General features: G+C 50.1%; 1 protein-coding gene across 1 annotated transcript in view; it reads left to right on the top strand.

Moving 5' to 3' along the window:
• Positions 1–21,947, top strand: part of CMIP (c-Maf inducing protein) — a 237,096-nt gene that overhangs the window by 150,402 nt on the left and 64,747 nt on the right. The window contains exon 3 of the mRNA XM_081030396.1: positions 6,083–6,133. Within this exon, the coding sequence (XP_080886522.1) occupies positions 6,083–6,133 (51 nt within the window). The remainder of the gene's footprint in view (positions 1–6,082; positions 6,134–21,947) is intronic.

The following is a 21,947-nucleotide window of genomic DNA, read 5'->3' on the forward strand; positions in this document are numbered from 1 at the left end:
CCCACCCTCTTGTTTGTGGGGTGGGGCCTCCTGGTGATTGGAACGGGCACCAGGTCCTTCCTTTTCTCTCCCTTCGTTAGCATAATGCTTTCAGATTTCCCAGCCCAGTTCCTGGAGCCTGTTGGAGCCCACGCGTGTTTTCACGTTTGGGGTGGACAGTAGAGCGAACAGGCTGTGGGATCAGACAGGCCTGTGTCCCAGCCCAGCTTTATCATTCTCTACCTGTGTAACCTTGGGTAGCAGCAGTAACCTCTCTGGACCTATACTTTACCTGTGAACTGGCCCCATGATACCTGTCTCCCTGGATATTGTGAGGATCAGAGATGTTACATGTAAAATACGTGGCACTGTGCTGGGTACATAATAGGTATTCAGGAAACGCCTGGCAGGATTATTTCTAGCACAGTCGAATACCACTTAGAGAAAGGAAGCTATCAAGGTTGTATAGTTCTTTTGAAGCGCTGCTACACATTACATTTTCTTCAGTGAGCGGAATGGATATAGTGATGCTTCATCCATCTGTCCATCCATTGATCCACTTACCATCTGTCCATCCTTCCATCCAATCTTCATCTTTCATCCATCTTCCCATTTATTCATCCACCTATATGTTTATCCATGTGTTCATCTATCCATTCATCCGTCCACCCACCAATCCATCCATCCATCCATCCATCCAGGGCAAGCCAGGTTATGCTAGGTTATGCTACAGTGACAAGTAGCCCCAAATTCTAAGTGGCTTAAAACAGTAGAAGATTATTTCTCACTCATGCTGAGTGTCCATAGTGGGTCAGCTAGGAGCTCAGTTGGTGGAAGAACACGCACCATCTGGAACATTCCTGGTTACCAGGAAAAGGGAACCTACTAAATAGTGCACTGGCTCTCAAAGGCTTCCACTGGAAGTGACACAGGTCACATCAGTTCATGTTTTGTTGGCCAAAGCAAGTCGCCTGGTTCCATGTACCTACCATATGTTAGAAGGGAGCTGGAAACACTGGGGAAGGACACTGATGAAACTATAGCAAGTCTAGGCCTTAGTTTCCTCATCAGAAACATGGCAGGGGAGGGAAAGTTGGGTTAAAGTCTGGTCCTTACCTGTGGTCTGTGGTATAATTGGAAACTGCCTGCCCCATTGTATGTGTGTGTGTCTGCAGGTGTGTGTAGTACACAAATATGTATATTACTTGGGTGTGAGTTCATAGCTTGTTTCAGGTTCTCATAGATCCCGCAAACATTGAGAACCCCTGGACTCAGTCGCCCTTAAAATCCTTTTGAGGCTCAGATTCAAAGAGCCTCATTCATTATAATGAACAAATGCAGCTGAGGCTTCTGTCTTCCTCCGAAGTGCAGGCAGCCTAGAGGGGAGGAAGGAGGCCTGTGGCCACTTCTCCTCTTCGGGCTGAGGAATAATAAGCCTGGTGGGTGGGGCGGGAGACACTCGCGATCTCCTTGCTGTCCAGGACACTCCCTGCTGGGGAGGAAGCACAGGAGAGCTGGGCAGCATGACTCTTCTTGTCCAGCATCCTTGCACTTTGCTTTCCATGTACTTCGTTCATTCAGTGAAACTTTTAACACTGGCCTCACTGGGGCATCTAATCCTGCCTCGTTACCCAGTCCTGAGGGTGGGACTGGTAAGCTGCCGGGTTGGGATAAGGGTTCTACGCGTGGCAAGAAACGCAGGCAAGTGGAAGAGAAAAATGGTCCTGGCTGAGGCCTCGGGGATGGCGAGGGGCTTTGAAAGCAGAGAAAGGTGAGCACGTGGCATATGAGGAGCCGTGGGCAGTGGGGGCGATGGAGCGGTCAGGGGCTGGATCAGACTCCTGGGTGGGCATAGGGCGTTTCCTCACCTGTGAGATTTGTGTAGTCACGTCCTCACCTCATAGTGATGTGTGTAAGGCATTTTGCACGATCTTGTTCATAACATCCGGTTATTGTTACTGGCCTGCGGGATCTCAGTTGATCCCCACGTAGAGAGCAGGCTTCCTGTGCCTGTGTTACAGATGAGAAGGTCCACAGTCACGCAGGTGTTTTCAGCTGGATTCTGCAGACTGCTCTGCTGCACCCAAACCTGCCTTCTTTCCAGACGCCACACTGACTCCTAGGGTTGAGACAGTCCCAGGGAGGATTGTGCTGGCCAGGAAGCTGGGTGTGACTGGGCAAGGGGCCTTCGCACTGTCCCTCATGAGGAAAGACTTGGAAAACTCAGAGTGTTCTGCCTGAAGAGGTTAGGCTGAGAGGGGAGATGACAGACACAAGTGAGGTGGTAGTTGATGTCACTGAAGAACCACACCCCCCTTCTAGAGAGCAAGTACCGCTATGAAAGGCGGGACACAGTGGACCCAACTAGGCATGGGGGCAGGAGAGAAAATCTGTTGATCGGAGCCAGAAATCAGCTGGTGTGTGCGCTCTGGGACCTGGGAAATGCCAGGAGGGCTCGTGGTGTAACGGGGAGCAGCCGCTGCTCTGGGAGCTGGCTGGCTCCTTCCAGAGGAACCGCTGCAGGGAAGATGCCTTGGAACGTTCACTTTCGAAAAGAAAGAAGGGCCAGTGGGGCCATACATATCCATCAGGACTCTTGGATGCAAGCAGCTGAAACGGGCGCAAACTGTCTTAAGCAGGAAAGGAATGTACTAGAAAGATTGATGGGAGCCTGGAGAGCAGGCTTAGGAAATAGACTGGAGCTAAGGCTCCAGTGGGGGACCAGTAACCATCTTTACAGGAAGACACCGCCCCTACCTCATAATGAATTCTCACGCCCTTCTTCTTGACATCATTGTGCTCGACCCAGGTCCTGGGCAAGAGCTTCTGATTGACCCGGCCCAGATGCCTTGCTCACACATGGCCACGGGAGGGGCTGGGAGGCCCCTTTAAAGATCCCTAACCAGGGCTCGCACGTGGGGGAGGTTCCTAGAATAGAAGAGGCTGGACTGGTCATGGGAGAGACGGGTCTGTGTTGGATTGGTTTGCCGAGACGGAGGAAGGGAGTCAGTGTCTACCACTTAACACCACCCACACTGTTGCATTTTCTGTGTGACAGATCCCGATGGGAGCAGGTACTGCTGATCAGTGCTGGGGATTTGGGAATAAGACCTGCTCTCTAGGAGCTCATAGTCCAGTCATTCATTCATTCATTCATTCATTCAGCAGGTCTCAGTCACCACTGTGGTGGTCACACACAGGCATGTATTTATAGGGCAGCATAGTGAGGCCAGTGGCACAGAACAGAAAGAGATTGAGGGTCTCTTTTTCTTCTCCCTCTCTTACACCTTCCTTTCTTCTTCTCTGTCCTCTCTTTTCCTTTTTGTCTTCACTTGGTCATTCAGTCCAGCCTGTGACACCCAGACACAGCCCGGGCTCACTGTGCACCCTCAGAACTAATGGAACCACCCATGTTAGCACTAAACCAAGCTGGCTGTACCTCCAAGATTCGTTTCCTACTGCTGCTGTGACAAATAATCACAAATATAGTGGTTAAAACAAAACAAATTTGTCATCTACACTTTTGGAGGCTGGACGTCCAACACACTTGCCAATGGGCTAAAATCAAGGTGTCCGCAGTGCTTGTTCCTTCTGGAAACTCGAGGGGCAAATCCGTTCCCTTGCCATTTCCAGCTTCTAGAGGCTGCCCGTCACTCCAACCTCATGGCCACATCACTCCAACTTCTACATGCATCTCTGACTCTCTGACCTTCTGCCTCCCTCTTGTGTGGACCCCTTCTGATTATGTGGGCTCACCTGGCTAATCAAGAATAACATCCTCATTTCAAGATCCTTAATCACTTCTGCAAAACCCCTTGGCCCTCTATGATATCATATTCACAGGGGATCAGGATTTGGACAATCTTTGGGGGTCCTTTATTCAGCTTCCTACACCTGCCCCTTTCGCTCGCCATCTTGGTCTGTTAAGCATAGAAAGGGCTGTGGACCAGGAGAGTGCTGGAGCCACTCCTTCCAGTTTGTACCGGCTCCTGAAAGCCAATCGTGTATCTCTTCTCAATTCTGGTCCAGGAACAGAATCAGCCAAGGTAGCATCATTCATGGCACAGAAGTTGGCACACGCTGTGATCAGTGTTTTTTATTCCCGAGAGCCTGTTGTTGTACATTTATCAGTACACCACTGGCCATGGCTGCCACCGATATTGCGCACCTCTGTCTGCAGTGTTTGCATGTACCAGGCATGGCGCTAAGTAAGCCTTTTACGTGGATTAATCTCATCGTTGGGATCTTGGCACTGTTCTCCGTGCTCGTGGGATGTATTTTGTCCTCCTAATGAACAAGAATTGTCATGAGACCACAGAGCTAGGTCAGCACTGACAGGAGGTGACCCAGCCATGGACCCTCCAAAGTGCTGCTAGTCCTGTGGCAGAGTCCCCTTCGGTCTTCTCCTTCGAGTCAGGTGTCACAGGCTTTGTGTCATAAGGGGACTTGGTCCAGGTCACACCGCTAGACTCTGGGGGCGTCCACACTTGAACCCAGGTCTGTTGGGGACTCAGCCACTGCAGAAGGCCCTGATCACACGGAAGGTGTCCCCCAGCCCACTTCCCACTCTGGGCAGATGCAGCTCGCCTCCAGGAGCTGGTGTGAATCTGCTCAGGGTTTGGAACAAGCCTCTGAGCCTGATTCCCCCCATTCATTCACGCCCAGAGATTTCCCTGAACTCTGCCTTGGCAGAGCAGCTGATGTTTCCATGGCGATTGGGATGAGAACTTGGAGAGACCCGGATCTCCTGACTGAGGGTGACCCAAAGTTGTACATGCTTGTGCATGCATGAGTCTGCGTGTGCATGGGTTGGGGGCAAAAGGTGGCCTTTGATGTTTAGAGGCTCTGGCCTTTGTGAGAGTCCCTTGACCGTCAGGGCCAGGGTCACTTGGAGAAGAGGGCTTTGGGGTCAGGCAGGGAGTGATGCTGCATTTCTGCCCTGGGGGGTGGTCGGTGGGAAACTGGGACTGCCATAACATTGTGCTTTGCAGCATGCGCCTGACCACCTGGCTTCAAGGCCTGGCCCTATGTCTGCAGCCTGTGAGCCTGCGGGAAAATTCTTAACCTCCTCAGCCTCAGTTTCCTTATCTGTATTGTAGGGTGAGCTGCTAACAGTCCCAGCTTCCCAGGATAGACCTTCAAGGACTGAATAAGCCAATCCATGTGTAGGGCTTAGTGCTGCATCTGGCACACATTAAATGTTCTGTAAATACTACTGTTGCCATCAGCAAATCTGCTAGAAGCAGGGGTAAGAGCGGCAGCGACATACATCTGAGTCAGCAGGGCTTTCCTCCAGCTACATTTAACAATAATGATGGCTGCACTTCTGTTTGACAACCTGTGTGTCCAGCTTGCTTTGAGATGCTTTCTAGGTATCATACCCAATCCTCATGACATCCCTGAATGATTGGGGTTATTGTCCCCATTTTACAGATAAGAAAATCAAGACTGAGTTGCCCAAGGTCTCTGAATTAGGTGTTGTGGATAAAGGAAGGTTTTGCTCTCCACCCGTTGATTTTTAATTCAGGTCTGCATGAGTTCAAGGCTGGCTGTTTTTCTACCATGACTTTCTGCAGTTGACAAGAAGTGCAGTGGTTAAACCTGCAGGCTTGGGAGCCTGAGTTGAAATGCGTTGATGTGAGATCTCAGGGTCTCAGTTTTCCCACTGTGAAATGGGTATAGTGTCACCCACATCTTAGGGCTGTTGTGAGGGTTGAAGACAGAATATGTGGATAACAACTGCCAGGAGCCTGGAGTACTTGGTACAAAGGAGACATGCAAACTGCTCCCACCATCATCATCCTGCCACCTGGCCTCTTTCCCATTCATCCAGGCCACTCCTGTGATCCTAACTAAGTTGAGATATGCGTGCAGTTAAAGCTCTTCCAGGCACCCGTGTCTGAAGTCACTCCTACCCAGCAAAATAAGCACACGATAGCAGTGAGATCTTACTTCAGAAAAGTCCCCCGGGTTATACTTTTATTTTGGTTTTACACCCAAAAGGTTGCACAGACAGGCTGGGGCTCTTGTACTGGCCTGTGAAATGCTCTGAAATGCTGTAAGCCAGTGACCGGACTTTGCTGTCCTGTTCTTGTCATTGCAGGCTGCCAACAGCTACCTGCGAGACCAGTGGTTCCATTCTCTGCAGTGGAAGGTAAGTCCTGACTCGGTTGCTCATGTGGGCATGGCTCGAAGCTGGCCTGTTACCCAGAGGCATGAAGGCGGAGAGCTCTTGCCTTTCACGTGGTTTAGCCAAGGAACCTTGCTGCATCGTGTCAAAGCGTCTCCCGCTTCGCCCTCTGACTGATATTTGATATCCTTCTCCGTGTGGTGCCGAAGCGGCATTCCTGCCCCATTGGCCTTGACTTTGCTCCTGAGCCTTATAGCGTTGTGCCTGCTTCTAGAAGGGTTGTAGACCTGCTTGCTCTTGGAACAGGGGCTCGCCTGAGGGGCTGGGGGAGGCAGGACTTCAGGGGTTCAAGATGCTGGTTTGAACATAACTTGTAAAGGTAGCAGCAAAGGTAAATTTACTAGACATTGAAAGACCCAATTCCATAGTCTTCATTCCCTTTCAGTTACCTAGAACTTTGGCCCAATTTCCTGGCTTTAGCTCTTCATGGGGTGGTCCAGAACCTTCCAGTACATAAGGAAAATTAGTCTTCTACTGGTCACTTTCAAACCCAGGAGCCAGATCTGCTGAGAAGGGTCCTCCTAGCCCCCCACCCCAGGGAGTCCACGACCTTCTCTGTCGCTCAGGACCGAGGTGGCGTGGAATGCGCCCCGCCTCCCTGTCTCTCCTGCCTTCTGATCTTTTAGTTTAGAACAAGCTGTGACAGGCTTGTGGCCTGACGGAGCCAGCAGGGTCTGGCTAGAATGGCTGGTACATGTCCTGAGCTATCATTTTTACTGGAAGTTGGAGAGCTCCACAGGATGAGCGGCTGGCCCTCTGCAGGGTTTAAGGCCATATGCCATCTTGGGCTGACCAAGGGGACACTCAGAATGCCTCTCATCTCTCTGGAGGGGTTCTCATCGTAGCTAGGTGGAGGATGGAAATAAAACCTCGGAAAATTACATTCCGGGTCCCAAAGAGGGCCACTCCTCTCTGCTCCCCCTGACAGCTGCATGTTTTCTCGCTTTGTTGCCCATGTGGCAATCTCAGAAGCTGAGCATGAGTCTCAAAGTTGGGGCTCCTAAGGGAAAGGACTAGATTTATTGAGCACCTATAGTGTTCCAGGAACTTGTGTCTGGGCTCATGTCCATTTTACTCTTGCCACAGTCTTATAAGGCTGATTATTTTCATTGTTCCTATTTTATGTATAGGAAAGGTGAGGCTGGACAGCTCCCATAGCTAGTAAGGGCCTGATGTGGGGTTCAGACCTACGTCTTTCCCATACCTGTAGGTGTCTGAATGTAGGTAGAAGGCACCCATGGCACCTAAAAAAGCAAGGTGGCACATGCCCGCTCGTGGAGTCAGCAGGTGCTACTGAGAGCTCGATTTCCCCGGGGAGATTGTCCCTAAGGCCTGGCTCTCTGCAGCTAGCTGTGTTCCAGGACAGGCAGGGCACACGTCAGGACCTACTGGGGGCCATCTGGGAGTTCAATGCCAGAGCAGGTGAGAGGGAGGGGGAGGATAGCAGAGATGGTGGTTTTAGGGGGCTACCTGAAGGAGGAAGCCATTTCACTGTCCCTGACAGCGGCCGCCTACGTCTCCCCTCTTTGTTCTCCATGTGTGTTTCCCATGTGAGTACTCAGTAAACGATTGCCTTGCTTTTTCTTAGCTCAGGACGGGGCCGAAAGTACTTAGAGACATACAGCCTGGCCAGCAGGATGGGAAAATGCCTCGTTGAAAAGATGGCCAAGATCGGTGTCAAGGGAGAGGCTCTCTTTTGTGGTATTCCCCAGAGCTCTGCTTTCTGCTTTGCCTTGGCCAACGTTGTTTTCAACGGCGACTTGCTGGGAACACCTAAAAGGGCAGTGCTGGTGAAATTTGTGAATACCATGGGATCACTAGATGGTGGGCATAGAAAGCTGAATTTCGGGAGACTGACTGTCTAGAAGGATGATTTGAAAGTGACAGACTTGAAACATAAACATTCAAATGTCAAGGATTGCATGTGGGGTTCAGACTGTTGATTGAGAAAGTACAGAATTGGAGATCCCAGGGCTTCTAGCAGTTCTCATAAACAGCTGGATGTCTGCACTAAATTTTGGTGACATTCAGTTTATTTAGGGTTGTGAAATTTAATCAGTTAAATTAAAAATAAAAGAAAGCATCCAGGAAACCCAAGTTAGGGTGTCAAGGAACCGGCAAGTGTTCAGCAGTGTGTGGCCCTTTAGCCAGGTGGTGGATGGTGACTTTTGTTTTCACTATAAGCATTCAGTTGTGTCTTAGGCATGTGTAAGATACTGGCTGTTTTTCCTCTTTGACAGTTGTCACTGTACTACTACTACTACTACTACTACTACTACTAACACACACACACACACACACACACACACACACACAATTTAGGTATGCTGCCACCAGGTGGCAGTGGTTTCTCAGTGTCTGCAACTTGATTTCCTTCCTGTGGCTGTTTGCCACCCAGTTTTGATGAGATTGGAGGAGGCTTGCTCTCCTTCCTTTTAAAATGGCAAAGATACATAAGGTGTTTTGGAGGCACTGCTGGCTAGTGAAATGAACTGAGAGACCTGGATTCGAATCCTGGTTCTGTAGCTTACTCGTCTTGTGGTCTGCATAGATTCTAGCAAGTATTCATTAATTCAGATGCAGTTACTGAGTACCTACAATGTACCAGGCATGGCCAGGCTCTTTCCCGCTCATTATTATTCAGCAAATGAGGGAACCGAGGCTCAGAGGGATCTAGTGACTTGCCCATAGTCACAAGCAGATTTCAGAATAGATCTGTGGGTCTGCCCGGCCTCCTTCGTCCAGCATTGCCCAGTTCTAAACCTTGCAGCCCGCTCAGGATGTGTCTTCTGCTTCTCCTCATACAGCCGTTGTCTCCTCCATAGTTACAACCAACCATTTTGGGTGTTTCCTTTTTCCTTTTTCTCGTTTTTTTCCTTTCTTTTCTGTATCTTTAATTAAAAAAGATAACCAGTAGAACATCAAAATTAAGGATTTTAGAAATTCCACAACCTCGGTTTGAGTTTTTAAATTTTCTAAATGTTGTCTTCGTCTTTTTTCCCCCTATACCAAATACGTATTTGCATGTTGTAGCCATAGTGCACATAGAGAATACATTATTCTACTTGTAAAGAACATTTCCTCTTAAATACTGTTTTCCCACTGATTTAGTTTTTATCGAGTTGTCCTGATATGTCTAGGGCATTCTCAACAGGGGCGGTATTGCCCCCAAGAGGACCCAAACTGGTTGTTTGGGGCTTTAAAAACCTTGTTACAATAGTATATGGCCCTCCAAAGTTCAACTCTACTCAAGAAAATCTTATTTTTCACTATTTAATTTCAAAAGGAGGAGGCATGGGGGGATGCAGTGTCTAAAATGGTTCCTTAGGGAGACGATCATGAAGAAAGGTTGAGACACGCTGCTGGAGAAGCTACCTCGTGTTGTGGAGCGAGCCAGAGTATAAATGAAATATCTGTATAATATGCTTGGCAGTCTCTGAGCTGTCCTCCGAACACCCTTATGTGAGGCTGCAGCTCTGAATTCCTGTGCGTTCACACACCATCACAGGCCATCCAAGTCCATGGGGGCATTTCCTCAGCACTGAGCTCTATGTTTTGAGCATCATCTGTCTCACTGAATAGTCTTTCGTTATCGACGTTTGCAAGTGAAGAAATTTGAGTCACTTGCGCGAGGTCTCGAGGCCACCCTGAAGGGGAGCAGGGTTTGACCCATGGTGTGTTAGGCCCCAGGATCCCTTTCCCTGCCCCTGCCTCAGCTGCTCTGTTCTTCCTCTCAGTCTCCCACCCTCCCACCTTCAGGCAGAACTGGTCAGGGAGATCCAGAGAAGGCCTGGAGCCCCAAAGGAGGACAACCAGGATCTCTGGACCCAGGAAAGAGGGTGGAATGGGATTCCTCGGAATGGCCACTGCAGCCTTCCCAGCGTCCATTGGAGCAGAGCATGCTGTCCTGAGGCCTCCTGGGGGAGGCCAGCTCTGTTTGGTTTGGGTGGTTGGCCCCTGAGGCCAATTCCTGAGGGTATAAACAGTGTGCTGGGTTAATGAGACCTCCTTTCTGACTCAGGTGCACTTTGGAGGCCAGGTCCTGTGGAGACAGGCCTGTCCATGTGTGCTTGGCTGGGAGGGGTAGCCTGGTTTGTGTGACAAAGCCAAGAATATATTCCGGGCTCTGAAAGGAGGGTGTGTGTTTACAAAGCTGTGAGAAGACTGGCCTGTTTCTGTGTCCAAGATTCGAGGCGACAGGCCCTGAGTACCCAGCTGGGAGGAGACATGCACCAGGCCCGTAAAGGAGCCCTAAGAAGCGAGAGACCTGCTTTGCATAGGCACTTCTGGTGCCTCCAGCTCTGAAAACCAGCCTTTTCACTTCCTGAGAGGGGTTCTTCAGGCCGTTGCACAGAAGTCTTGAAAACCCCGATGATTTTATCCCTAGGGGAAGCTGGGTCACTAAGAACGGCAGATTATATGTGAGATAAGAAGCTACCCTATTTTCTTGTCCCAAGGCTACAAGGCAGACGAAGGCCCTTGGCTCTGGGAAAATCCCAGTCGAGGTTTGCGTCTCTTCTGCCTGGTTGCCTGGCCACACTGCCTCCTTCTCCCCAGCAGGGTTTCCCGAGCCCCTGGGGTGGCCAAAGCCTCATGGTCACCCCTGTTTAGGGCTCTGTCCCTCCTCTGTACAGAGTAGGAGGGTAGAAAAGAATGTGGGTTTATGTGGGGGATGAGAGGTTGTGACCATGTTATGAATGCACTGGGTATAGAGTGTGTTTATTTGGGCCTCAGTTTTCTGTGAAATGGGGATAATACTAGTACCTCGCTCATTGGGTCTTTTTGAGGACAGGATGCTCCGTTGTTTGTGAAGCTGTTAGAAAGGGGCCCCCAGGAGCCAGTGCTGTGGGAGCATCACTGCATGCACCCTTACTGGTGTGTCTCCTATGTGTTGGTGAGGGGGAGCAGCCAGCTCAGCCCCTGCTCCCTCTCCCAGCCCCTCCCAGCCCTTCCTGGACCCCCGGTGCAGCATGTCTGTAAGAACCGAGGATGCGGGCAGTCTATCCTCAGGAAGCTCTGCGTGGACACAGGCCGTGGAGTGCTTCTCAGGTTTTGGAGCGTCACTGCGCCTGGCACTTACTGCACATTCTCCCTTAATCCTCATAATGATTCTGCAAGGTCTTCACTATCCTTTCCCATAGATGAGAGGGGACCGAGAGTCTAAGGGACAAAAGACATTGCCAGGGACAGCCGGCTCCTAAGGATGTCACAGTCTAGCTTCCACGTAAGGCCCCGGGGGAGCCTGTCCTATGCCCAAACTCCCTGCTGAGGCACAGCCACCATCAGGGTCCCCAATGGGCAGGTAAAGAACCAGAGGCTCAGAGGTGAAGACCGTGGGGACTGGAAGCCTAGGTTCTCTCTCATTAGGCTCCCCCCTGGGAAAGGCTGGGCCCATTACTCCCATTCCCACACAGGGAGAGAGGCTCCAGCTGGTGTCAAGATTCCTGAAGAACAGGTTAGAGGGACAGAGACCTTTGAGCTGATGCAGCCTCCTCTGAGGGGGAGCTGCTGGGGGCCAGATGGGACCCTCTAGTGGGTGCTGTCACCCCCCTCTGACCTTCCTCTTGGACCCACCTCCCCTCCCCGAGGCCTTTCCTCCTTAGGGTAGAGCCATTTCTAGTCCTGCAGCTGTGGCCCCTGGACGCCTTTCTCAACCCAACTGCTAAGCCCCTGGAGCTCACGCTCCCCGAGTCTTCCTCCAGCCCCCCTCGAGCACAAAATAGCAGGTGGCCTTCACCACCCTTGACAGGTGCTTGCTCAATCACCCTGTTGAATCCTCCCAATCCTGAGGAGATGCCTCGTCCTTCTATTTTCTCATCCCACAAGTGTGGAGACTGAGGCTGAGAGATGAAACCACTCGCTCAGGGTCACACAACTATTAAATGGCAGAAGTGAGGTTTGCACACATGTTCAGCGGGTTGCAGAACCTGGGATCTTAGCCACCTGGAACATACGTGCCAATGGCACACATGTGTGAGTGCCCACACCAAACACATGTATACATACACACTAGACCGTCCCTCACACCTATGAGCTTGTACTTCCTAACCATCCCCACAGTTCCTTTTTGTTCTTGTGATTTTCATGTTTGGGGCCTTGTGTTTCTGAGCTCTACATTTTCTCTAAGTCTCACAAACGTCACCACGAGGGTTATGTAAATTAACCTCTGATTTGGCAATTCGCTGCTTGTCGGGTAGGGGCCGTCCGGCATGCAGCGTAGCACAATGTCAGACCAGCCTGAGAAGGTCAAGCTCAGCACCAGGCCCCTGACACATGTGCCCCCAACATACGGGTCACCTGTATCTTCAGATTCCAGCATCAAGGCCCTATGTGCCCGGACCTAGGCTTGCTCCTAACTCCCCTTTGCACTGGGCCACCACCCTCCCACGTGGCTTCTGGCTTGGCTCACCTCATCTGGCCAGGTTGTCCCTTTACCTGGAGGGAAGACATGAGCCCTGCTTCACCCTTGCACCACTTCTGTGGTGGCCACGTCCCTCTCTGCCCTTCTCTCAGTCTCCCACTCTGTCTCTGCCTTTTTACAGCAGTCAGGAAAACATCTTTACAACCACATCAAGGGCAGCAGCAGCTCTGCTCCTGCCAGTCCCCACCCAGTGACTGATGGCACCCTTGCGAGGCCCTTCCAGGCTTCGCTCATCTTTGCACGGACATTTGACCACTGTGGGCAGTGCATGGACAGTTCTGCTGCTTCATTCCAACATTGCAGCTTAAACATCTCCACACGTGTCCAGGCCGACGTGGACGCACCCTGCAGGCATTTGGGTGGTTCCTGTTGTTCTCATTGTAGATCATGCAGACATGACTATTCCAGTATTGCAGTTTTTTTCTTCTTTGGAACCACTTTTTTCAGGGCAGATTTCCAGAACAGGGTTACGTGTGTGTGTGCGCGCGCGCACGTGTGCGTGTGTGTGTCTTACCATATATTGTTAGTTTGTTCCCAAAAGAATGATTTTTGCAATGCTTAAGGATGAGGGCTCTGGGCCACACTGCCTGGGTTCAAATCTGGGCTCCACCACTGCTCCTGGCTGTGTGACCCTACACTAGTTACTTTCCTCTCTGGGCCTTTATTTCCTTCTGGATAAAAATGGGGTTCATAATAAGACCAAGGTTCTTGGGATGATTAAATGGGTTAATAGCTGTAAAGAACTTAGAACGGCACCTGCCATGTGAGTATTGGATCAATGTTAATTATTCTTATTCTTCTTTAATGATCAAGGACCCCTGCTTCCCTTTGTGTAGATCTGTCCTGGAAGACAGCTCTAGAAGAAAGGAGGCACATGCAGAGCGTGCGTGCCACCATCCCCAGCGAGCCCGGGACAGGCATCACTAATCAATCACTGCCCTCCTTGCCGAGGCAGAACTCTGCTCAGTATAGCCCCCTGCTGGTCCACCTGAGTTCACAGAAGGAGGTCCCCTGCTTTAGGGACCTTGTAGTCCTGTGGTCAAGAGTGTCAACGGTCCTGCCTCTGAGAAGGAAGGCAAAACATGGAACTAGGGCGGGTGGGTGGGAATTGGCCTCAGTGCTCTTACTTCCCCAGCCACAGGTCTGCTTCATCCAGGTCAAAAAGGCAGGAATTCCGTCAAGATTAATTTCTGGCACTTGGTCACAGAGGGCTTTGTGACCTCTTATGAGGGGATCAAGGGATTCAGCAGAGCTCTGAGAAGGGAGGGGCTTTCCCCACGAGGCAGGGGGCCCACCACATTCCAAGACTTCAGGAGCGGCCATGGCAGGAGATGCAGCCAGTGGTGGCACTGAGCCCGAGAACAGAGGCCCTTACAGAGGCGAGTCCAGCCATGCTGCCTCAGCACTTATGCTCAGCGGAACCGAGGGGAGGCCACAGGAGCCCAGGCTGCCAGTCCCCTGGGAGTGCCACAGTCCTCGGCAGCTCCCAGGCACAGCTCGTGCCCCTCAGTGCGTCATTAGGGACCCTGTAACTAATAAGGGAGGCTTCAGGGATTGAAACTAATAAGTGGCAGAGGGCTGGGCAGCCTGGGGACCAGAGCTCATACTCTTGTGGGCTTTCTTTACATAGATGGAGAAAACAGTTATTAGGTAATGTCAGGTACTGTGCTGAGGGCTGTCGTGTGTGTGAACTCTTGCAACTTTGTCAAAGTTTGATTAGACTCATCTTGAGCTGAGAGGGCAAAGGACTCGTACACATCACATAGCTAGAGCCAGGCAGAGCTGTTTTTGAACCCAGGGTAGTGGTCTCTGAGCCCAGCCTCCTGCTGCCAGTGGGAGGTGGCACCACTATGGACCTGGAGAAGGTGGGGGCATGGGCATGGATCCCCATCTCTGAGCCACAGAGGCAGAGAAGCCCCAGGCAAGCATCAAGCCCTTGTAGTGGTCTCCACCTTCCCCAACCAGTGCTCCCTTTGGAGTTGACATGGGACATTTTGGTCTGTTTTTTAAATAAACTTTTCATTAAAGCATAACATAGATAGTGAAGAGGTCAGAAGAATACTGCTGGATGAAGTCTCACAACTTCTCACTGAATTGATCCATGTAGCTGGCACCCAGAGCAGAAAACAGAGTATGACCACCTCCCAGGAGCCCCCAAGCCTCTCCAATCCCTCCACTTCCTCCACCCCACACCCACCATGGGGAACCCCGATCCTGCCTCCTAGCAGCGTAGGTACATATATGTTTTCATACATCTGAAATTTCTGTAAATAGAATCATGCAGGTTGAACTCTTGTGCCTGCCTCCTTTGGCTCAGCATTACGTTTATAAGATTTATCTATACTGTCGTATGTAAGCGATAATTTATTCATTCTCTTTGCTGGATGGTGTTCTGTTGAATGAATCAGTTATGAATTTGTTCATTCTGTTACAAATGCATATTTCCAGGTTAGCTATTGAGAGCAAAACCATGACAAACACGCCTTTTGACAAACATATGTCCACACCCTAGTGAGCGTAGACCATTGGTCGGGCACAGGGACCCCTTTAATGGACACTGCCACCAGTTTCCCGAAGTAGTCGTACCAGTTTACACACCCGCCAGCCGTGCACAAGAGTACTAAGGCACAGGACATTTAAAAATCACATTTATTAAGGTTTTACTTTAATACTGAAAAGGACAAAGAGAACTAAAAAAATCCCCACTGTCCATAAACCTCTGTTAACACTTTTTAAGCTAAAAATAAAACAATCTATAATTTATGTATAACAAAATGCACACATCTTAATGGTTGGGTGTGGTGAGTTTTGACTATTATATTCACCTGAATAGCCACCACCCAAATTCCTTCACCCCAGAAAATTCCTTTGTGTCCCTTTCCAGGCAGCCCCCTCCCCCCAGGTAGCCTCCGTTAAGATGTAAGACAAATGAAAGTTACGCATATATGCGGTGATTCTGAAAAGTGTAGGCAGGTATAAGACGCACAGTCTCCTCCTCCCCCAAAGGCAGTCCTGTTAGATGTCCTGTGGGGCCTTTCCAGAGGTTTTTATGAATATTCCTTTTCAAACACCACGCGGGTTTGATTACCCACACTGCTGTGTTGCTGCTTCTTTACCCTTTAAGTACCGTGGTGGCGAGGTCTCCACAGCAGCACATACAGATCTCCTCCTTTCCTTTTTACGGTTTTGTAGTCTTCCATTCAGACCAGGCTCAAGCTGGATGGAACTTTAGATTTTACAGTAAAACACTGTTGTCCAGATGGGGAAACTGAGTTCCTGAAGAAAAGGACAGGCATTTGTCGAGTACTGACCATTGATGGACCAGACACAGCACAGCAAGAGGCGCTTTGCTATCTACAATCCTCACCCTCTAACCATTCCCACTTGAAAGGTCAAGAACCTGAAGCCAGGGGTCCTGGGTGGAATGAGCTGCACCAGGCCACAGTGTGGGAAGTGGAGGAGCAGGGTCTGCACCCTGTCCCTGGAACCCCAAGCCTTTCCCTGCACCCTCCTGCCCCAGCCAGGGCTTCCCCAGTCCCTGTCAGAGGGCCGGCCTTGGGCTTTGTTTTGGGATATCCTAGACACCCCCACCCATTCCTGTGTGAAGGTCTTCCCTGGGCCCCAAGAATGGCTCATGACAGCCAGCTCTTCAAATGCCCAAGAAAGAAGTGCATTGTGGGTTGTTGCTTTTTTCCAGGCAAGGAGGGAGGGATCAGAGCTTTTGTGTGTCATCCCACGCGTGCTTTGATGGGGGCTGATGAGTCATTGAACCATACAAGGAAGTTTTTTCACGTAAGTGGTTTGTGGGTGAACTTGTTTTTGGCCCTTTAAGGCAGATTTTTTTTTCTCTTTTTTTCCTCTTTAAATAAGTCTTTATAACATAAACGTGAGGCAATATTTTGACTAGCAAGGCCTTTTGTTCTACAGGAGTTGTAGAAGTTCCCTTTCAAACCTGGGCAGTTGGCATTGCACCCCTGAGATGGGATGCGGGCCAGTGTTTGGATGGAGTCATGGCAGGGGTCCAGCCTCGGAGGGAAGGTGGCCTGCCCTTCTGTGTTTGCCCTGACGCTCCTGCCTGTCTGTTGGCTTGGAGATGAGGCCAGAGATCCCAAAAAGAGCAGTGCCTGTCCCCACAGAGGAGTTAGGTGTCACCTCACCCAGTGGTGAGAAAATACCCATTGGGGCAGTCAGTGCAACTATCTGGTTAAAAAGGTGTTTGGGAGAGAAGCTAATTGACCAGGAAACAAGGGCAGAACCACTGCAGTCCTGCTTCTTGAAGGACCCTGCTGCCTTCTTAGAATGAATGGACAGTTTTGCACAAAGCCCTGAAATGGACAGAGAGCTGCTTTCAAGGGACCTGAAGCCACCCCTGATTGAACCTGCTGACCACGGGGGTAGGGGCCAAGGTGGCTTATTTCTGGGTGGAGGCTGAAGCAGGCTGGTACTTAGAAGAAACCCTTTGACAGAGTGGGCTGAATCTGACCTCTGGACTGGAGCAGATGTCCAGGAGCACCTGGAGCCTAAAAAGCACACTTGGGAGGTCAGGGGCCCACTCATCATTGGCCAGAGATGGACGTGAGCTACCCACTGGCATCTGTTTAGCTCTTGAAGGATTTATCAATGTCTGCACTGAAGTTTCCATCTAGGACGGTCCTCATCTCCTCCCAGGCCTCCTCGCCATGATGGTCCCAGGGATTTTGAATCAACAGCTCAGTGGTTCTCAAAGTGGGGTTCCTAGACCAACACCATCTGCATGGCCGGGGAACCTACTGGAAGTGCAAATGTTTGTCTCACAAACTTGAGAGTATCTCATAAACTGGAGAGTTTTACACACCCACCAGGTGATTCTGATACACACCACAGTTCAAGAACCACTGCAGTAGTTTGAAGGAAAAGCAGTAGACATTTCGTGAGCTTTTACTGTTTACCATCTACTTTATCAGTGTTATCTTGTTTAGGCCATACAGTGTCCCTGGGAGGTGGGGATTGTCCCCATTGTACAGATGAGAAAACCGACTCAGATTAAATAATTTTCCCATGTGTCCAGTCAGAATTCAGACCCAGGCCTGAACTTCCTTCTGTGTCCGTTAGGCCCTGTTGCCGGGTCCCTCTCAGCCTGAGATCAGGCGTACATAGCCAAACATATCGGTAGCTTCTGGATTACTCTGCTTGCATCTCTTCCATTTGTGCAGGTAGCTTAGACTTCACCACAGTGGCCACCCTCCAAGTCCCATTCCTGGGCTCTTTCTTGGACTTCCCCTCAGCGAGTAGAGTCCTGAGCGTCCTGTGTGAGGGACCTTCCTCCACAAGGAAGGTCAGGCCCTGTGTAAATCCTGCCTCTCCACAAGACCCCTATCCAGGAAGGCAGGCAGGAGTATGCTTTACTCTAGATTTAGATACACCATCACTACCTGCTGGTTTACGTATTTTGGGGGATCAACTGTAAATTAATTTGTCAGGGAACTGGATCCTCCTCCAGGGTGCTCATAAATTAAGGCCTTTTGTAGAAGGAGCCATGGCTGCAGCCCAGAGGAGACAGCCTGACAAGGAATGGAGGCTTTCCAAACAAAGGGATGAGCAGATGAGATGGCCTTTGAAGTATTGTGAGCACTAGATAAGGTTCTCACTCCCATAACCAGCCGAGGCTCTCGTGGAGGTGCTCCTGTCTTGATGCCAAGCAGGGAGCTCCTTATTTGGGACAGAGGTTTCCCTTTGCGGGTCCCGAGGAAACAGCCCTGTGCTGGGCGCTACATTTCAGGGGAGCAAACGTCAGTAGGGGCTGACCCCTCTCCCACGGCAGGAAGAGCGGCGTCTGGTACAGAATTTGCTTTTTGTTTTAAATTGGGGAATACTAAGGGACAGTGTGCTTCTCCAGGGTCCATCAGCTCCAAGTCGTTGTCCTTCAATCTAGTTGTGGAGGGCGCAGCTCAGCTCCAAGTCCAGTTGCCGTTTTCAATCTTTAGTTGCAGGGGGCGCAGCCCACCATCCCATGTGGGAATTGAACCAGCAACCTTGTTAAGAGCTCGCTCTCTAACCAACTGAGCCATCCGGCCGACCCTCCAGAAGCTCAGTGGCAGCTCATCGTCATCACTCTAGTTGTGGAGGGCACAGCTCACTGGCCCATGCGGGAATGAACCGGCAACCCTGTTGTTCAGAGCTCAGTGCTCTAACCTACTGAGCCATCCAGCCGCCCCAGTATTTGCATTTTTAAATGTCTGGTGGGTGGCTCTGACTCGGGGGTTTCCTCAGGAAATGGCGTCTCCTGTTAATGATTGATAAGCGGTACTTACTGCAGCCTTTAGTATCATGATCAGGTTCTGCTCGGGGCTCCCAGCACTAGAAACATCACTGAGAGTCACTGGGAAGGAATAGGATCTCCTTACACAGAATGTTTTAAACGTGGGGTCTTCCACATGCTTGTGTGTGAAGTGACCGTCGCATTTATAGTTAAGGCGAAGCAGGACAAGTCTCTGGATATTTGAAGCCTAGAGAGGATGGGTGGGCTGTGTTCTTGGCGACCCTGGAGGTGTGTGCTGGACCCAGGGGACGAACGCCGGACAGGCAGTGGCCCCCTCCGGAAGAGCTTTGGTCAGCAGGGGAACGCCCGGTCACTGAGGTGTGGCAGCCACAGTGTCTAATGGCACCTGCCAGAAGGACCATCGAGAGGATCTGCACAGAGGCTTTGCCTCATTTTTATTTTCTAAATATATATGCTCCGTTTGCCCAGTGGTATTTGAGGTGGTTTACAAAAACACACAGCATGGGACAACGTACATGAATTGATAATGGAACAACTTCACCAGGTGTTAGAAAAAGCAAGAGGCAGAGACCGAGGTATAATGTGATGCCCTTTCTGTAAAACAAAATGAAAAACAAAGCAACAGAAATTGAGGACCAACGTAAATCTCTGCCTGCATTTGCATGTGATTATATGTGACCATGGAGAAAGATCTGAACTTTTTATACCAGGGGTCAGCAGACTATCTGGTCCACCGCCTGCTTTTCTAAATAAGCAGGTTTTAGGGGCACATAGTCCCATCCATTCAGACTACAACAGCAGAGTGTGGCTGGGAAAGCCTGGAGTATTTACTCTCCGGCCCTTTACAGAAATTGTTTGCCAAACGCTGATATATATCCCGGTGTTAACATGGATATGAGGGTGCGGGGGTGGGGGAGGTGAAGTAGTGGGGGCAGAGGTGAGGTTAAAAAAAAAGCCAGCATGTCTGATGTGGGCTAAATGTACGTACACTTTTATACTGATGTGTGTGTGCGCGCATGCACACTCATGCACAGAAAGAGAATCCATGAAACAATGGTCACCAGCGCACAAAGTGCAGGCTGTGAGCCCACATGATGGAGTTCTTATGCCCTTTACTCTCTTCCCTAACACAGTTCTAGTCTATCAGTGAACATGTGTTATTTCAAAAACCAGGTAATCTGATAGAGCACCGAAAAGTCAAAAATAGCAGTATCTCAGATGCTTTCCAGCTCTTTCTAAGAATGTGGGATTCTGACAATTGGAGAATTCTGTGGACAGGACTGTACTACCTCCATGGTCCCAGTTTCGGAAATCTCTTGGGATTTGTTCCTTTGTTTCTTTTGAATTAAGTGTATGGTACATGGATATGGCTTCCTGTGACAATTTGAAACATTATAGGACAAAGCTGAAGCTTCCGCTTGCCCCTGCCCCAGTCTTCTCTCAAGCCACTTCCCTCCCTGAGGGAGACAGCTGTCATCAGCCTGACATATGTCCTGCCCACCCCCCGCCCTGTGTGTTGGACCCATAGATGTGCAGTACATGCGTGTAAACATGTATATGCACATAGGCACGTGGGTGGTTTTGCTCTTCCACTTAGTGTTCCATGGGAATGGACTCCATGGCAGATCTTTTAGCTCTCCTTCATTCTGCTTTATAGCAGGGGTGTCCAGACGTTTTTCAACGGTTTTCACCAAGGGCCATATGCAGTAAAATACACAAACAGCCGGGCCACTCACTCGAGGTGAAGTACGTATTGCCTCACCTGGTTTATTTAAGTAAACTATATTTTTGGAATTTGCTGCGGGCCAATTAAAAATGGATCACGGGCCGCAGTTGGTCCGCGGGCCGCAGTTTGGACACCCCTGCTCTATATTACACTGTGCATGTGGGCCATGGTTTATTTATGTCCCGATCTGTGGGCATTTACGGTGTCTGTAGTCACCCTTATTTTTTCTCAAAGGTTAACTATCTTTAGTCAATGCCCTACTGAAGTCAATAGCTACCATTTATTGAGTACCTAGAAAGTGCAGAGCATTCAACATGAAACAATCACATTTAACCTTGTCAACAGCTGCAAGAGACGGGTGCTACCATTATCCCATTTACAGATGGGGAATCTGAGGTTCAGAGATGTGCTTTCATTTGCCTGAGGCTGCACAGCTTATCAGAAGTTCGAATGCTGTTGTGCCCCACTCTTGGTTTATTATACTTCACACACCTGAAAGCCAAAATGGCCTTGCTTGAGCCTCTGTTTTCCCAGATTTGACAGGCTGGTGGGGGAGGCAAGTGAGCAAAGGACAGTGAGAATGTAGTGTTGGGTGTGCTAAGCATAGGACTGGAAGCCCGCCAGCCTCCTGTGAGTGCTGTGACCAGGCTGGAAGGCGCGTGCAGCCCCGCTCTGGGCACTGTCCATGGTACGCCATAGCAGGGCGCTGCTGGGAGAAATGACCTGCCTGGGGTTAGAGCCACATGGGGACAGGAGGGCATGTCCAGATGCTGAGAGCAGGTCCAGGGCTGTACTTGTGTTTGTGCAGCTCAGTGTCTTTTCATGGACCATGACTCAGGACGATAAGGTGACCCTGAGAAGGAGTCTTGGTTCAGACAGATGGCTTTGGCCCAGAGTATGTTGCTATCCCCCCTCTATGTCATGGTCTCCTCATCTTAAGTGTGTGTGTGGGGGTTGGGGTCACACCTGCCCCCTTAGACTGGACCAGCCCTACTGACCCCTGGCTACATTCTGGATTTTAAATACACTTCATTTAGTGTGGTAAAATATAGATAACATGAAATTTACCATTTTAACCATTTTAAGTAGCACTAAGTACATTCACATTGTTGTGCAACCACCACTACCATCATCTCCAGGGTTTTTTCGTCTTCCCAAACTGACACTCTGTCCCCATTAAACACTAACTCCCCATTTCCATTCCCCCGGCTCCTGGTACCTACCATTCCACTGTCTGTCTCTGTGAATCTCATTACTCTCGGTCCCTCGTATAAGTGAAATCATCCGTATTTGTCTTTTTGTGACGGGCTTATTTCATTTTACTTAGCATAATGTCCTCAACGTTCATCCATGTTGTAGCACGTGTCAGAAT

This window comes from Rhinolophus hipposideros (genome assembly GCF_964194185.1).
Source record: "Rhinolophus hipposideros genome assembly, chromosome: 21".
In the NCBI taxonomy this organism is placed as follows: Eukaryota; Metazoa; Chordata; class Mammalia; order Chiroptera; family Rhinolophidae; genus Rhinolophus; species Rhinolophus hipposideros.